This window comes from Capricornis sumatraensis, chromosome 1, assembly GCF_032405125.1.
Source record: "Capricornis sumatraensis isolate serow.1 chromosome 1, serow.2, whole genome shotgun sequence".
Lineage (NCBI taxonomy): Eukaryota > Metazoa > Chordata > Mammalia > Artiodactyla > Bovidae > Capricornis > Capricornis sumatraensis.
In genome coordinates this window covers 205,475,963-205,493,197 of record NC_091069.1, presented here as the reverse complement: position 1 = coordinate 205,493,197, position 17,235 = coordinate 205,475,963, and the positions used below count along the sequence as shown (strand labels likewise).

Below are 17,235 nucleotides of genomic sequence, written 5' to 3'. Positions count from 1 at the left end.
ATGGGAGATATGGTCGACAGTGAGAGGGGTGCTGTTTTAGAATGCTGCTGGGACAGCAGCAGGTGTGGGCTTGCATGGTGCTTGGCAAACTGTCCCCAGAGTGGCAGCCACTCCCTGCAGGCAAAACTTTACTGTCTCCAGGGTGGCCCTCAGCACTGCAGAAAACTGCCGGTCACCACGTCGCCTCACATTCTCTGCCCTCTTTCACTCCGTTAAGAGTCCCTGCTTGATGCCTGGGCACTGGCTTTATGACTACATTTGGGAAGAGATCAAGAAGAAGGTGAGAATGTCGCTAGTGGCTGTCCACCTATTTGTAACAGCGGATTTTCTCAAACATCAAAACAGGACACCAGCAGCAATCCAAGAGGACCCCAAGTGTGTCATAGGCTGGATGGGCCTTCAGTCTACACACGCACACATGCAGTTGAAATACAGGGCTGACTTTAAAAGGAATTCAGTTTATAACCTTAAGGACAGTGTCTCCTGTGCCTTTGCTGTGTGACTGTAAGTTACTTAACTTTTGCAGGCCTCAATTTCTTCATTTGTTGAACTGAGTTAAACATAATGCCTACCTGCCAGGTTGTTATAAGGCTTAAATAAGATATCCGCATGAAGAGTTTCACCCAGTACTGACACATGGCAAACATTAGTTGAGTGTCAGCTCTTATTATAACCATAATGATGAGAAGAATCATCTAAGCTTACATGGTATCAACTCATCGTTATCCATATTCTAAATTCTAAACTCTCTCCTCGTGTCACATTAATCTACCAAAGATCACTCGGACTACGCACATCATGGTTTGCCATGACAGACCCTCGTCTATCACAATTTACTGTCAGGGACCATGATCAAACAAAACTGCTGATGTGGAAATCACTTATCAAGTGTCATCAAAGGCACTGCCATGTTAAGTTGTTTAAAATTTCTGAGAGATGTCTTCTAAATATTAACTGGTACCAAAAACACTGCTCTCTCTCGCTCTCCGTGCTTCTGTCTCTGTCTCTCTCTCACCCTCCATGAGACTGGTAGATTCTCTCTTTTGATGACAAGAGCCCCAGAACTGACTGCACTTCTCCTTTTGTTCTGGATCCCAGGATGTTCAGACCAGCCATCAGGCTTGAATTGTCTGAGTATGCAGAACTCACATACAAGTGTCCTCCTATTTTCCCTGGTTCTGATTTCTTGATAAAATTTTACTACACATGCACTGAGTTTCAAAGAAGGGCATAAACATAGAGTAGACATAAGGTAACATGCCTTTTAACCCTCTCACTAAAATTAAATGAACTAAATTATGTGAAGTATGCCAAGGTCAGGAACCTAGAGAATACTTACAATGTATTCCTATTATTTTGGAATACCATTATTAACCTATTATTTTGGAATACTGAGAGAAGCATAGCAAAAGAAAAGTGCAGAAAGTCCAAAGGACCTATCACACAGCAGATTTCTATGACGATGTTTTACATAAAACCAGGAAATTGTTTGGCACAGTACAATTAACTAGATTATAGAAAACCTTACTCTGATTTCATCTTTGTTTATGTAAGCACCATGTACCTTTTTAAACCAAATCTCACACTTCAAACTTATGCAGGACCTGAATAGGTGATTGTAGAATATGCTGTTGCCCTTTTTCAGAACTCATATGTACTCAGAAGTGATTTATTTCATTTCATATTACTGTGAAAATACCTGATGCTGATATTTATGGTGGTTAGCATATATTGAAGGTTTACCATGTACCAGTAACTGTATTAGGTGCTTTGCATAATTTAATCCTCATACCACCTCTATAAGGTTAATACTTTTTATGAATATCCCACTTTTACAGATGAGGACAATTAAGTCTGTGGAGATTTATACAACTTGCCAATGGTCATAAAACTAGTCATTGATTCACCAGGGCAGGCAGATTTCAGAGCCTGAGCTTTCTGAAGTGACTATTAGTGATCAATAGAGTCTTTGTGTCCCAGTGGAGATCTGGAAATCCATCACTGTGACTGGGGAGCACTAGTGGCATTCTGTGGGTGGGTTCAGAGATACTAAAAGTCTCACAATGCACAAAAAGAACTGTCTTGCCCAACAAGACCAATATGCCCCATTGAGAAACACTAAGTATTCTTTACTGTTTCCCTAAACAAACCCAGAGAGATCAGTGTGAAATATCATAAAAGAAGTAGCTGGTAAAACACCACATGTAATATAAATAAATCACCAAGCAAACAAAAGTCTCTTATTCCATTCAAACATTAATACGAGTATTCATTTCCATGCACACTGGCTCATTAGGTTTCCAAATACCTTTTAGCTTAGAAAGCTCTTGTTCTTTCTCCTGCTGCAGCTGCAGGTATCTCTGCTTGTGGTCATTAAATGTCCTACTGAAGTCTTCTCCTTGTCTGCGGTGTTCCTCTTCCAAGTCGCTGTGTTGCTTCTTTAGCTCCTCGTGTTGACTCTGCAAAGATGAAAATTTGAGCAGGGATATACATTTGTAACTGAGCAGGACCCCATGGGGCTTTCCTGGGACAGGCCTACCCTGTATCCTCTGCTTTAGCTCCTCTCTCAATTACCTAAACAACAGTATTTGATGCCCTTTTCCTGAGTTGTTTTGTAGATGTGAAACCATCCCCCTGCCTTCCAAATGGAAGATGTTAACTGCCTGATGACCATGAGCATACAGCCTCAGGCCTCCTGGAGCAAACTCCTGTGACACCACCCTGCTACCTCACCATCAACCAATCAGACACTTGTGCACAAGCTAATCACAGACCCTGCAACCCCTCTCCCTCACCTGGCTTTGAAAAATGCTCTGCCAAACCCTTGGGGGAGCCTGAGGGCTTTTTAGGGCATGAGCTACCAATCTCTTTCATGGCTCTGCAATAAACCCAGCTCTGCTCCAAACTCTGATGGTTTGGTTTGTTTGGCCTCACTGTGCGTTGGGCACAGAGAATTTGCACCAACACATTCTCTAAATCAGTCTGTCTCTCGATAGCACTGCCTTTCTCTTGTAAGAAAGTAAGCACAGATGAAGCAGGCTTCATTTTCCTGACTGCTTTAAATTTGTGCAGCTCTCTTCCACTTCCTTTCCATTTCAAATGAATAGTTTGGGATCATGGCCAAAAATAATTTTCTCCTTAATTTTTAACATTAATGTGAACAACAAGAAGTTGGAAGTTTACAAGAATGATGGAAAAGGAAAGGATCTGGGAAAATTCCCAGGGACTCAAGTTACTGTGGAAACTAGGCAAAGCTAATGGAAAAATGACCCCTCCATGGAGCCTCTAGACTGTTTTTCAATCTGATGTTTTCCCAGCCAAGTTTTTTATTTCCCTTCTTTGATTATCAGCCTTTCTGGTAACCCAGTTTATAGAAGGGGGAAAAAAAAGACTTTTTTCCCTTTGGGGGAAGTAAAAAAAAAAATCGATTATTTGTAAAAATGATTCTTACTTATACTACTCTAGATTATAATACTGTAATCACAACCTAGATAAATTCTATAGTCTCCAAATGCTTAACGTGAATGGGTGGTCTGCTTTAATTCACGTATTGCTTTCCTGAGAATAGTAAAGATTCTGGTTTCAATAAAAGACATATACCCTACTGATACAGGAGGAAAGACAATGCCAAACAAAAAGCTGGGCACTGGTTGTTGGAGACAACGGCACAGATTTCCTGCTGTGTGGGTGGCATAACAGCCGCTGCTCACCTCTTCTGGCCTGACACAAACAGTGCATCTCTCTCTCTTTTCTTCAGTCTTCCTGACACACAACAATGAGTTTCATCCAAGAACCAAGGAAGGAATATCTTTAAATATAAATTGTGCTCCTGTGGTAGGTGGGCCACTTATGACACATTAGTAACAGGAAGACAGCATTCTAATACTTCTACTGCCTCCACTGTGTCTAAGATTACAAAAAAAAATTTTTTCAAGAAAAACCACTCTGAGAAATTAGATAAAAAACAAACGAAAATCCTTAAAGGATAAAGAACAAACTCAAAAATTAAGTGACCAGAGACCCTGATTTATAAGAAAATGAATAATGAGTTAAATATGTCCTTTGCTATCAGGTGATAAACACAATGGAGCATTACAATTATATATCACCTTTAGCCAAAAATGACTTTATTATACCATAGCTAAGCTAAGTCACTATCATGGTACAAATCAATTATCTGTAAACTTTCCTCAATCACGTAAGTTACTTAGTTAACCCCTTCATTCATTCATGAAAAACACCTCTAAATTACTCACCTTCAGCATCTGATGTTGAACATTCAATGCGCTGTACCTGCTATTAGAATCTTGCTGTAAATTGAAAAGTAAATAATTAACAAAAAGATAACACATTTGGTTCTTTTGTTAAACAGAACTTAAAGCTCTTAATGAATGGTTTTCACTTGTTCACGTGTGTAAGTAAAAATGAATTCTAAGCTGGAGCCAGGATGCTTCTGAGGTCCTCTCTTTACTTCATAGCAGAAATGAAGTTTTACATTCCTCTCAGTTTGCTAGACTTTAATGATGAAAAAGCAGGGCGTGGAATTATAAAACAGCAGTTTCAAAGGGCCCTTGGAGGTGATTTACTTCCACTCTCATATTCAGAAGAAAAACTGAGGCCAGAGGCACAGGAGAGCTTGTCCTGAGACACAGGACTACATATGGCTGGTACCTTGTGCCTGGTGTTCCAATGGGAACAGGAGAGAAACCAGCAGAGACCAGGCCTCACAAGCTTAGAATGGGTTCCAGAAAGGGACAGAAAAGGCACTTTTCTTCCTTGAGTTCCCATGGGTAAGAAATTCCACACACATTGTTTGTGTGTATACGCAGTCATGTCTGACTGTGTGTGTGTGTACTCAGTCATATCTGACTCTGTGATCCCAGTGACTACAGCCCTCCAGGATCCTCTGTCCATGGAATTTTTAGGGCAAGAACACTGGAGTGGGTCGCCACTTCTCCCTCCAGGAGATCCTCCCTACCCAGGGATTGAATCCACATCTCTTGCATCTCCTGTATTGCAGGCAGATTCTTTACCAGAGCGCCAGCTCACAGAGAGAAACAGAAAGGTTAAAGGAACAGGCCTAGGGCAAACGTCTCCTTTAGCAGCAGAGCCAGGACAGAACCCTGAGCCTTAGTGACCAGCTGAACTCCGTGCTCCAGCAGTGTGTTCTTACGTAACAGTGGAGCATCTTCACATTTGGAGCTCACACATGTCCACTCCTGGGCAGCCACAGTGGGTCAGTGTACAAACCACACCTGCCAGTTTTCTCTCCCCAGGCTGCTGTGTTTTTCCATCTTACGTGCCCCACCTCTTACTTTACACCATCGGCAGTATAAGCACAGCTTCATTTATTTCTTTCATGTTCTTGCAACTTCTAAAATGGACCACATTTTTGCTTTAACACTTTTTTTTTTCATCATCACTTTACCACTTTATTTTAATTTGTAACATATTACATTACAAAATGCATAACAGAACACACATAATTTTGACTAGGTCTTAAAAATGCAAGTAAGAGTGAAAAGCCAGTAACCTCCTAGTTATTCAAGGAACTGACTCTTCTCAGTTCTAATACCCCACAACACCAATGTTTTCGTCAACCAATACTTACACGTTTTTCTTACAGTAAGAGGAAAAAAGTGTTTTTCCCTAGTTAATTTGGACTTAAAAACTTTTTTAAAATGTCAATATCATTTATTTATCCATTCATTTTACAGATGTTTTTGAACATTTGAACATGTGAACTCTAGGCCAGGTATTGTGTTAGACATTACACAGTAATGTCTCTGCAAGTGACAGTAACATTGTGCAAAGGCAAATCAAACTAAACATCACATTCTATAGAAAAGAGATTCTACGGATGAATAAATAAATGAATCTCTTTATTGTGGAACATTAAGGATATTTTCAATCTGCCAATAATGTGATAAGCAAAGGAAGGTAGGTTTTAAAGGAACAATTTTTAAAGTCTTCCTCTCAGAATTTTGGGGGAAGGAAGGAAGGAAAGGATGGAGGGAGATGTATTTCAGTCCTAATGATCAACGGAGTAAAATGTCTGGAGACTTTATTTCCCTCTCTGTCAAGTTTTGTGAAATAAAAAACTAAGGGAGAAAAAAACAACTTACCCTTCCCTTATTCAGTGTTTCTTGTGCTTCTAATTTATAAACCAGAAAATCTAGAAAATACAAAATGGAGAACATAATTACATTAATTAACTCTATTAGTATAAGTTAATTCATTGTGGCATTTTTAAACATCTAAAAAAACAAGGGCACATTTTACTCAGACCTAAACAATCTACTTGATGATACACTTTATTTTGCCTTTTAATGCTTGAAAAGTTTTCCTCCATACCTTAAAGTTGTGAATCTTGTATCAACAAAATACACACTATAGCCAACTGACTAAAAGTGCACTTAAAGTGTGGACTTGGTGATGAACTCGCCTTGAAATGAAGGAGAAAAAAAACAAAACCATGCAGGGAACTTAAGGACAGAGATGATTTATGCCAGCCACTAGATGGCACCCTAAAATCATTCAGGACCTGAAAAGGAACGCAGGCCATGGAAACCATCTTTAATGCTCTTAAAGCTTTATTATCCACTAGATGGCTCTACAAAATCACTCTGCATTTGAAGACAAGGAAAATCCAAACCCTATCAGAGCATTTTAATAATCTTAAAACTTCTCAGTAAAACATTCCAGCTCATACTGTCCTCCTCTGTTCTCCCTCCTTCTACCCCATACCAAAGTAATCAGACAAAACACCACTTCAATCTAATATTTAACCAAAAAGTTGAAAATGAAAATAAGAATGCAGGTAACTTCAAATCACAAGCTATACAAAGTCCATGCTTTTTAGAAAAATTCTGATAAAAATCAACAGCATTGATTTTTATTTAACACCTGTGCTAAATGTTAACTTTTCAAAACAAACCAATCGGCTATGCCAATAAAGTCTTTAGCACAAGAGAAAAACAGGTCTATAACTTAAAAGATGTCATGCAATGAGATCGAAATTGATTATGCTATAAATGCATATATACATATATATATGTATACATAAAGTTTGTCATATTCTGGACTGCATGGTATTACTTTCCCATATGTCTGTTAACAGATGTTAATAACATATACAATATTCAAATGAAAAACTGTGTGCTATTTCTGATATATGAATGACCTCAAAGAGGCACAAACTAAATGAAAAATTCTAAATCCAATCTTGAGCAGGAATTATTTTGTTGCACGATGTATAGCATATTGCTTGACTGACTTCGGGTGATTTGAAAAATTTCTAAGCAAGAAAACAGTAAAGCAAGTACAATGTACTTCAAAAAAGAGCATAAAAAATGTAAAACACGAATGATATTATTTACTTACCTTCCTTTGCTTTCTTATGCTCAAGTCTTTCCTTTTGCAAGGATTTCTCCAATCTTGATCTGTGTTCATACACAACTGGGAAAAAAAAGTTGCAAACTTTTCTTCAATAAATCAGATATTCTAAAGTAAAATCAACATCAATTTTCAAAACAGGAAGAAGACAGTTTAGGGTCCTTTCACAATTAAAATGAAAATACACGCCTTTAATCTGCATAAAAGATGAAAACAATAATAGACGTAATGCTCAACTGACTCCTATATGGTCTGCCCCTCTGCAGAAACAACACTGTGGAAGAGGCTTCCACCTTCTTGGCCAGTTCCTTATTCTCCTGCTTCTGGAATATGAGTCTCTGTGGGGTTCCCTGTCTCCCACTGGATGAGCATGTCCACTCTCCACACTTCAGCCACCATCTGCACAGCATTTACCCCCATCTGTGTGTCCAGCTCCCACCTCACTTTCAGGCACTAGGAGAATATTTACACCCAGAGATCCCATAAGTGCTCCCAAGTCAACATGAGCTGACAGTGAATTGGAGCTGCCTGACACAGGTTCCACCCCTGGGTTGGGAAGATCACCTAGAGTAGGAAATGGCGCCCGCTCCAGTATTCTCGTCTGGAAAATTCCAGGGACAGAGGAGCCTGGCGGGGCACAGACCACGGTGTCACTGATTCGGACAGGACTGAGCAGAGCACAGCAGCGGAACGAGCTGAGCAAGGGTGGGTGTGGAAAGCTCAGCAGCATACCAAGGTTTGCTGAAAAAGGAGGTGTATTCCCCATGTCAGAGAAAATACGGGCGAGAGGGCCACAGAGATGAAGGAGGGAGACTGTCCCCACTGAAGAGCCTATAACCTGTGCCATGCCTGCATGTTCAGCTGTGTCTGACTCTGCGACCCTGTGGACTGTAGTCTGCCAGGCTCCTCTGTCCATGGAATTTTTCAGGCAAGAAAACTGGAGTGGGTTGCCATTTCCCACTCCAGGGGATCTTCCTGACCTGGGCTCGAACTTGCATCTCTGGCTGGGCAGGCAGATTCTTCACCGTTGAGCCACCTGGGAAGCCCACAGGATTGACATCTGCCATGGCAGGAAACCCAAGGCAAGCTGATGTCGTGCCATAGGACCTTCCTGCACTTTACCAAGCCCACCTCCCCAGTCTATTCTGAAGAAGTGGGAGTTGCCTGGTGAGGGGAGGAAGGAGTGCTGATGATTTAGGGGGAAAAGAGAGAGAAGCCCATGGGTACTTCCTCCCTCACTACAGGCTTCACGTCTCCAGGAAATAGGAGCTGCAAGTTTTACCTTTAATTAAAAAAAAAAAAGTATTATTATACTGGACTAGGCCAGATATTACTAAACCAAGACTGTATTTATGGATAAAAGTTATTGAGAAAAAATATATATTTTTAATCTGAGAGAAACTGATACAAAGTAGTGAAGTCTGTCTTAGATTTCATGCAGGGACAGAAAACTCAAGCCCACAGAGTAGTGGTTGGAACAGGGGAGAGAAGGAGAGGATAAACCAAGTTTCTGATGTGCCCTTTAATCCTGTTTGCTCAGCATTATGGTCACAGATGACCTCACTCCCTGGCAAGCTCAGCCAAGCTTGCCACTGGGTTCTTTTTACCACCTCCAGCTCTTCACAGCTACCTAAGATACAATTCAATTGTCAACCACTGACTGACCCTTCAGTGTGTCAGTTCAGTTCAGTCAGTCATGTCCAACTCTTTGTGATCCCATGAACCACAGCATGCCAGGCTTCCCTGTCCATCTCCAAATCCAGGAGTTTATCCAAACTCATGTCCGTTGAGTCAATGATGCCATCCAACCATCTCATCCTCTGTCTTCCCCTTCTCCTCCTGCCTTCAATCTTTCCCAGCATCAGGGTCTTTTCCAATGAGTCAGTTCTTCACATCATGTGGCCAAAGTATTGGAGCTCCAGCTTCAGTCCGTTCAATGAATATTCAGGACTGATTTCCTTTAAGATTGACTGGTTTGACCTCCTTGCAGTCCAAGGGACTCTCAAGAGTCTTCTCCAACACCACAGTTCAAAAGCATCAATTCTTTGGTGCTCAGTTTTCTTTATAGTCCAACTCTCACATCCATACACGACTACTGGAAAAACCATAGCTTTAACTAGATGGACCTTTGTTGGCAAAGTGTGTACAACTGCCCCAAACTGCTGGCCACTCAAAGTTGCCACGGCCACAGCAATCCCCTCCCTGACCCTCTTCCCCACCTTTCCCCACTGCCTGTCCCCCACCCCCTGCCAGGTACCAGCTATGGCTGTCCTTCTTCCAATATGGCCATCATCTCCAAGGTCCTTCTCCTCCCAACACTGCGTCTCTCATCTTGCCTCCCATGGACAGCTGCTACTGCCAGGGCTCCATCTGTGACTCCCACAGCCCCTGCTCCTCTGCTCACACCTCTGCTTACTTCTCAGTCCACGACTGCTAAAATGCCTGCCACCACCCAGACTGGCCTGGTGTTGTCTCCTTTGGCCTGCCCCAGACTCATCTTCCCTCTCGTCTCAGCCTCCCAACAGTCATCCAAATAACGACCTGCCTCATTTCCTTTCTCCACTTGGGTCTCTATTTTCTTCACCAGATGATCCTTCCCTCTCCTCCAATGCTGTTAGTATAAAGGGATCTCATCCGACTCCACTTTACCCAGCACCATGATATGAGTAGAAATGCAATGTGAATAGACATGGGCCTTGGCCTCAAGAAGCTCTAGTCTAACAAGGGAGATATATTCAGTAATTTTAAATAATCAGAGCCAACTGCATTTGGCATAATAAAAGCATATTTAAGCCCAGTGAGAGAGAAGGGTGAGCTCTGGAAGGAAGGAGAGTGAGGGAAGACTCCTGGCTGGTTTTGAGAGTGAAGAACAATTAGGTAGGTGGGGGCGCCACAGGAGAAAGGCATTCCTGGAAGACACCACAGGGACAAAGATGCAGAGGTGATGAGATTGGACCAAAGGTGGTTGTTTTCCAAAAAGCTGGTTCCAAGTCCACTGCTGAGAAATTACATTGTTTTTCAAACATATAGGTGTATAGTATATACGTTTCTTGGCCAATTTCTAAAAGTCTATTAAAACCAAGAGTTTCCTTGGATTGGTGCTAATGCTACCATCTTGAATGACATTTGGAATGAGGCATGGAAAACAAAGATTAGTGCTGTGGAACCTCACCAAGCCAAGCCCAGAACTGTGTGCTCACAGTCTTTGAAATTTTCAGTCAGGTGGGAGAAGCCTACAGGGAAACATAAATTACAATGTTGTCATGATATACACAGGTGAGAACAGGATGCCAGGAGAGCATCTAAGCTCCCAGCTGGTAGGAAAAACACTCCCTCATCTCCAAGCCACTGGCCAAAGGGCCCATGGTCTGGGCAGTGGCTCACAGGAACATAAACATGCCAGGTAATAGGGCTTAAATATACCTTTATTATGCTAAATGGGTGCACTAACTGGACATATCATGGACAATTTCAGCAAGCATGTGCATCACTTTCAAAGAAAGGTCTTGCTCTAAAGGAAGCAAAGTGGCAGCAGGGGTCCTTAGTCCAGGGGCTCCTGAATGGAGGTCAGCATCTCTAGGGGAAGACAATCCAGGCTAGCAACACCCAAGATAAAAACAACAAAAAACCCAGCAGCAGCAGCACAGTCAAGAAAACATCTGTGAAGGAACTGTTAATCACCATCCCCAGACACCTCAGACTCTAAATATTAACTATTACCATGGGAAGGTAAGAATGTGGGAAAACGCTGCATTTACAAATTATAATCCTGTGAAATTCTTGACAATAAAGTACAGCAGCATCACTCAACATTATGTGGTACTTGGTCATCATGTAATGCTTATCTTTGGTTTAGGAAGCAGAAAACACATCTGCATCTGCAGAAATGCATCTTAATTGGGGTGGAGGGTCCACAGGGAGTTGCTGGATAGGATGAAGAGAACTGGGGGATGGAGGAGACATGGTTCTGCGCTTTACTCTCTTCCCTACGATTCAGTCAGGAGGATAACATGCAAACAGCTGGTACAAAGTACCCATCGACCAAACTTAATCACACAGCTGTCTGACAATTATGTGCAGAATGGGAATTTACACATTTGACGTGTAAATTCTAGTTGTCTCAACAGCTAGAAGATTCTAGGATACATGAAAGTTAGAAACTTTCATAAATAACCTGAAGAGATGCTATACAATGTCCACAAAGAGGTGAATATATCTGTGGATTACAGTCCACAATCAAAGGTCTTAGGAAATCTGAGGCATGATCATGAATACATAAAATGGCATCATTCATAGCAAAACCTAAGGCAAGAGAAATGTGTTTTTGCAAACTGCAGCAGAAAAAAGATGTGGTAAACAGGAATAGAGGGTATGTGTAGAAACCATGATGTAGCTGTACTATTAATATTAACTTACTCAGAATTGGTCAAGCCATTATTAAAGCACCAGCTTCTCAGTTCAGTTCAGTCGCTCAGTCGTGTCCGACTCTGCGACCCCATGAATTGCAGCACGCCAGGCCTCCCTGTCCTGATATATAACCTAAGAATTCAGAAATAGTTTGAGGCTTGCAGAATATTACTGAGGAGGCAGGTGAGAGAATGGAACAGCAGTGACTGACAGAAGGTTGGAGAAGTGCTCAGGGAAAAGGAAAACAAACTGAAAAGGAACATTCAGTTCAGTTCAGTCGCTCAGTCGTGTCCAACTCTTTGTGACCCCATGAATCACAGCACGCCAGGCCTCCCTGTCCATCACTACCCAGAGTTCACTCAGACTCACGTCCATCGAGTCCGTGATGCCATGCAGCCATCTCATCCTCTGTCGCCCCCTTCTCCTCCTGCCCCCAATCCCTCCCAGCATCAGAGTCTTTTCCAATGAGTCAACTCTTTGCATGAGGTGGCCAAAGTACTGGAGTTTCAGCTTTAGCATCATTCCTTCCAAAGAAATCCCAGGGTTGATCTCCTTCAGAATGGACTGGTTGGATCTCCTTGCAGTCCAAGGGACTCTCAAGAGTCTTCTCCAACACCACAGTTCAAACGCATCAATTCTTCGACACTCAGCCTTCTTCACAGTCCAACTCTCACATCCATACATGACCACAGGAAAAACCATAGCCTTGACTAGACGGACCTTAGTCGGCAAAGTAATGTCTCTGCTTTTGAATACGCTATCTAGGTTGGTCATAACTTTTCTTCCAAGGAGTAAGCGTCTTTTAATTTCATGGCTGCAGTCACCATCTGTAGTGATTTTGGAGCCCCCAAAATTAAAGTGTGACACTGTTTCCACTATTTCCCCATCTATTTCCCATGAAGTCATGGTACCAGATGCCATGATCTTCGTTTTCTGAATGTTGAGCTTTAGGCCAACTTTTTCGCTCTCCTCTTTCACTTTCATCAAGAGGCTTTTTAGCTACTCTTCACTTTCTGCCATAAGGGTGGTGTCATCTGCATATCTGAGGTTATTGATATTTCTCCCGGCAATCTTGATTCCAGCTTGCGTTTCTTCCAGTCCAGCATTTCTCATGATGTACTCTGCACAGAAGTTAAATAAGCAGGGTGACAATATACAGCCTTGACGTACTCCTTTTCCGTCTGAGAAAACCATGTTAGGTAAAGGAAAGTGAGAGTAAAAATTAACCCTTATAACTGGAAATTCTAGTAAGAGAGAGAGAAGAGGCAGGTGGTAAAAAGCACACACTCTGGTGTCTGGGTTCGAGTTCATGATCCAGTCCTTACAGGGCAAGATGCTGAACTTCTTTGCATTTCAGTTTCCTTATATGGCACATGGGAATAACAACAGTGCCCATCCCTTTGGGTGGCTGTCAGGGCTAAATGAGTTAATTTACATCAACTGCTTCAAACACTGCAGGGCACAGAGCAAATGCTAGAAAATACTAAAATATTTTTTCATCTGTCTGTGATGGCTTAAAAGTGTCAGAAAATGAGTCAGGTGATTCCCTGAGCTCTTTCAACCCTACAATTAAAGTCTAATAATAACAAAGCAATTAAACATACACACACATATACATATGAATTGAGAGAGAGACTTGAACAACAATAAAATATTGGTCTCAGTTTCTTCTTACTTAAAAAAAATTCCCTTAAAAGGGGGGAGAGGGTTGTGAATATACTTTCTAATAGTTTAGTAAAACTTTTAAGCCTATTTTTAATAAAACTCGAAGGGCAGCAAAACAGACCAGATGGAATCTTTGTATTCTCACAGTTCTAGAAAATGTCCATATCAATTAAACACATACATATACCCACACTACCTTTAATTCTTTAACACACATTCTCCAGGCTTTGCGGCTGGTGATTTATCTAGGTAGGTTTACTGTTTCGCTTAGGAGGAGGATTGCTAATCAATCCTTGTCACTTATCTCTATTTTTCTATTTATACTCTGAAGTCAAGGGCATCAGTCAAGATGAAATCATACTGTTAGAACTTTTGCAGCAAAAAAATGTATATAGTGAATATGCTCAAAGCACCAAACAGGTTCCAGGAAAAATAATTTTAAAAATAATGGTTCAATCTTGGCATTCAAGATCGCTAATGCAGACCAATACTGTAACCAGGACAGGATGTGAATCACAAGAACTCACAAGAAAAAGATGAAAACCCACAATACTCATCATCTCCCCTGCTTACTGACAAGGAGTTTAATATTTTCCATGCAGTCAAGAATGGAAAGAGTTTTTATACCTCTCTCAACACACTCAAGAGTTTAAAAACATGCCAGCTTCCTACAGCAATTTTCCATTTTAACTGACTTCCATTTGAAAGGCAAAGAGAAATTAGCTGTCCTCTGTCTATGGGACTTCTCAGGCAAGAATACTGGAGTGGGTTGCCATTTCCTTCTCCAGGGGATTTTCCTGACCCAAGGATCGAACCCACATCTCCTGTGTCTCCTGCACTGCAGGTGGATTTGTTACCTCTGAGCCACCTGGGAAGCCCGTGTATACCCACTTAAGGGCAAAACATACCATCTATAACACTTCAGGGTAAACTGCTTCCACTCAGAATTAGAAAGCAACACTTTAAACAGAAAACACTGCTAAGCATTTTAACACCTTAAGCCAAGAGAGGGCAATGTTTCTTTGGAATTTCTGTGAAATTTTGTTCAGTCCTGATGATAACAGAAAATTTTATCTTTATTTAAAAAACAAACAAACAACTGAGTCTTGGTAGGACAGGCACACTGTTCAACTTGTGAAAGCACTGACTTGTGTCTGTATCATTTTAATTGCTTCCATTTCACCACCATCACCAGGCCAACCACTGGCAACAAGAAGAACCAGGAGATATGGGGCATCAAGTGCCGACTGTCACTGGAGAAGCCCAGTTGTCTATGAAGCCTCTATTGCAAGATGGTGTCTCCTCTTTTCTTTGAACAGGGAAAGCAAGCAGGAAGCCCAATTGTTGAGAGCTCGGCTATTTTTATTCTTGGTTTTCTGTTGCCTTCCTTCTACAAGTATATTAGAGAACCACTGGAGACAGAAAACTAGGAAGTGATGCTTTTTAGAAATGACTATGAAAGCTTGTATCACTGCTATACCCTTAAGAGCCTCAGCTCTACGCTTTTTGAAATTTTAGGGAGAGTGAGCCTATAATTTCAAAATACCTTAAATAGCAAAATTTGAACCACGTCTTCCAAGTGTCATTCTTCATAAATCTACTTAGAATCAAGCTTTAAAATCACCACCAGCAAATCATTTTCGTAGCCTATATGGCAACCAAACATTCTTCTATTTAATTTTTCAGCACTGCTTTATTATAAGACATAGGTTGCAAAAAATAATAAGCTATTTGTATTGTAAGCTGAAAAGAATGAGAATCATAGAGTAGATCTGCAGCAATCTCTTCTGAGGATGGCAAGTAAACTAGACATTTCAACTGTGCCTTCAGATTGATGGAAACAAATAGGCCCAGGTCATTCACCTTGAAACCTAAGTAAAGAAACAAACAGTCGGCCAACCAGAGGTGTAGAGTTGGTATAGAATTTAAAGGCTCAAGAGAGTTTTCTGTGACAGTTAACCTGGGGTATCCTCTAATGCACATTAATGAAGTCTCCTTTATGTACAGTTGGGAAGGTCCCCTGGAGGAGGAAATGGCAACCCACTCCAATATTTTTGCCTAGAGAATCCCATGGACAGAGGAGCCTGGCGGGCTACAGTCCATAGGGTTGCAAAAAGTCGGACACGACTGAGCGACGGATATATTATCATTTTACAGGTGATATAAGTTAAAATGAACAAGTCTGTGCTCTGATAATTGTGGCTGAAGATCTTTAGGATAGCAAGACAAATGACATAAAAGGAAAATCAACTGAAATCATCACAGTTCTCAAGACACAATACTTTAGAGGTTTCATTTTATTTTGGATTTTTAGGCCTAAAATCATTGTTATTTATCTTTAAGAACATTTTTGATTGTGTTTCTAATTAGTCAGAAGTGGGGTGGAACTCCCCAACTTGCCTTCCTCTGCTGAACAAGTTAGTAATTTACACAAAGTCAACATCATCTTTTTTCCTTCTATCTTTCCCTCTTTCATAATTTAATTTCATATGAAGTCTAAGAAAGAATATCAAATATCTTCCTAGAAAACAACCCAAATAAAACAAGTACAAAGACAAAAGAAGGGGGACAATTATCACCATTTGGAGGATCACATAGGATCCCCCCACTTCAGTGCCCGTAAGGCTCTTCTGCAGTGTCTCCGCCCCGATCTTCCCTCGAGGTCTTCTCAAGCTCTCTGCCCTCCCCATGACTCCACTAGGACCTCTAACCCCTGAACAGTTAAGACCAGCTTTGGCTTTTCACCCATTCCGGTTTTAGTTCTTCCAGTACAATTCCGCATTTCCAGTCTGCTCAACAGTGCATGTGTGAATTGAATTATTAAAGAACCCTGTCCTGTGGTTAGTTCCCTTTGCCAAATTACATCTTTGTATTGCAGGCCTGGGGGCAACACTTTCCAGTGGCTTCCTGTCATGCCTTGAATGAAGCCCAAAGCCTCACGAGGCTTCACTCCATTGTCCATCCTCTGCTCCAGCCACAGCAGCCTCATTATTCCCTGAACACACCAGCGAGCTTTCACCTCAGCATCTCACACTGCCTCTTTCTCGTGCCCCGCTGCTCCTCCTCTGTGTGACTATCTCCCTCACCTCCCTCAGATCTTCACCAAAAAGACACCTTCTCACCAACAACTTTCTTGGACAACCTAAGTTTGCAACCTGCTTCTCACCCTCAATGCTTCTAGGGTCCTCCCACACTTCATTTTTCTCCTTACTCTTTTACCTCTTTCTACTGTATTTTTTGCTTTATTTATTGCCTTGCCATCTCACCAGAATATAAGTTCAGACAGGACAAAAAATGTCTGGTTTGATTTATCCCTGTTACAGTGAACTACAGGCACTGAATAGGTAATGAATGAACAAATGAATGACTAAATGAATGGACTATATATGCCATGAAGGCTGGGATTGGCTGCTTCTCTTTCCTTCTCTTCTATATCCCCAACCCTTACTACCACTTCAGTTCCAACCCCCCAAGTCCTAATATCTAGCAGGATTCAATAATACTTGTGAAATGATTGAATGCATTTAGAAGATAGGTCATTCTCTTCCTCATTTGCCTGCTACCCTTTAAGTCCCAGTATTTTTAACTGAATTTCCATATTTTTAGGCTCACTGGTACTCACACATCCCAGAGGACAGGTAACAGAATAGATTAAATATACATATAGGCTCATAAGATTAGCATTTAGTTAAATCACAGCCCTGAAATACAGACGCTTTCAGAAAGCCAAGAGGAAAAAAGGACAGTCTGATTAGGTATTTTTTCTAC

At 41.3% G+C, this 17,235-nt stretch overlaps 1 protein-coding gene across 4 annotated transcripts in view; it reads right to left on the bottom strand.

The window, feature by feature from the left end:
• GOLIM4 (golgi integral membrane protein 4) overlaps nucleotides 1-17,235 on the bottom strand; it is an 83,095-nt gene that overhangs the window by 28,360 nt on the left and 37,500 nt on the right. For all 4 annotated transcript variants that reach the window (XM_068965257.1, XM_068965266.1, XM_068965274.1 and 1 more), the window contains exons 2-5: nucleotides 7,384-7,458; nucleotides 6,126-6,175; nucleotides 4,257-4,310; nucleotides 2,309-2,459 (exon numbers count right to left, since the gene is read on the bottom strand). In XM_068965257.1, coding sequence (XP_068821358.1) covers nucleotides 2,309-2,459; nucleotides 4,257-4,310; nucleotides 6,126-6,175; nucleotides 7,384-7,458 — 330 coding nt within the window. The remainder of the gene's footprint in view (nucleotides 1-2,308; nucleotides 2,460-4,256; nucleotides 4,311-6,125; nucleotides 6,176-7,383; nucleotides 7,459-17,235) is intronic.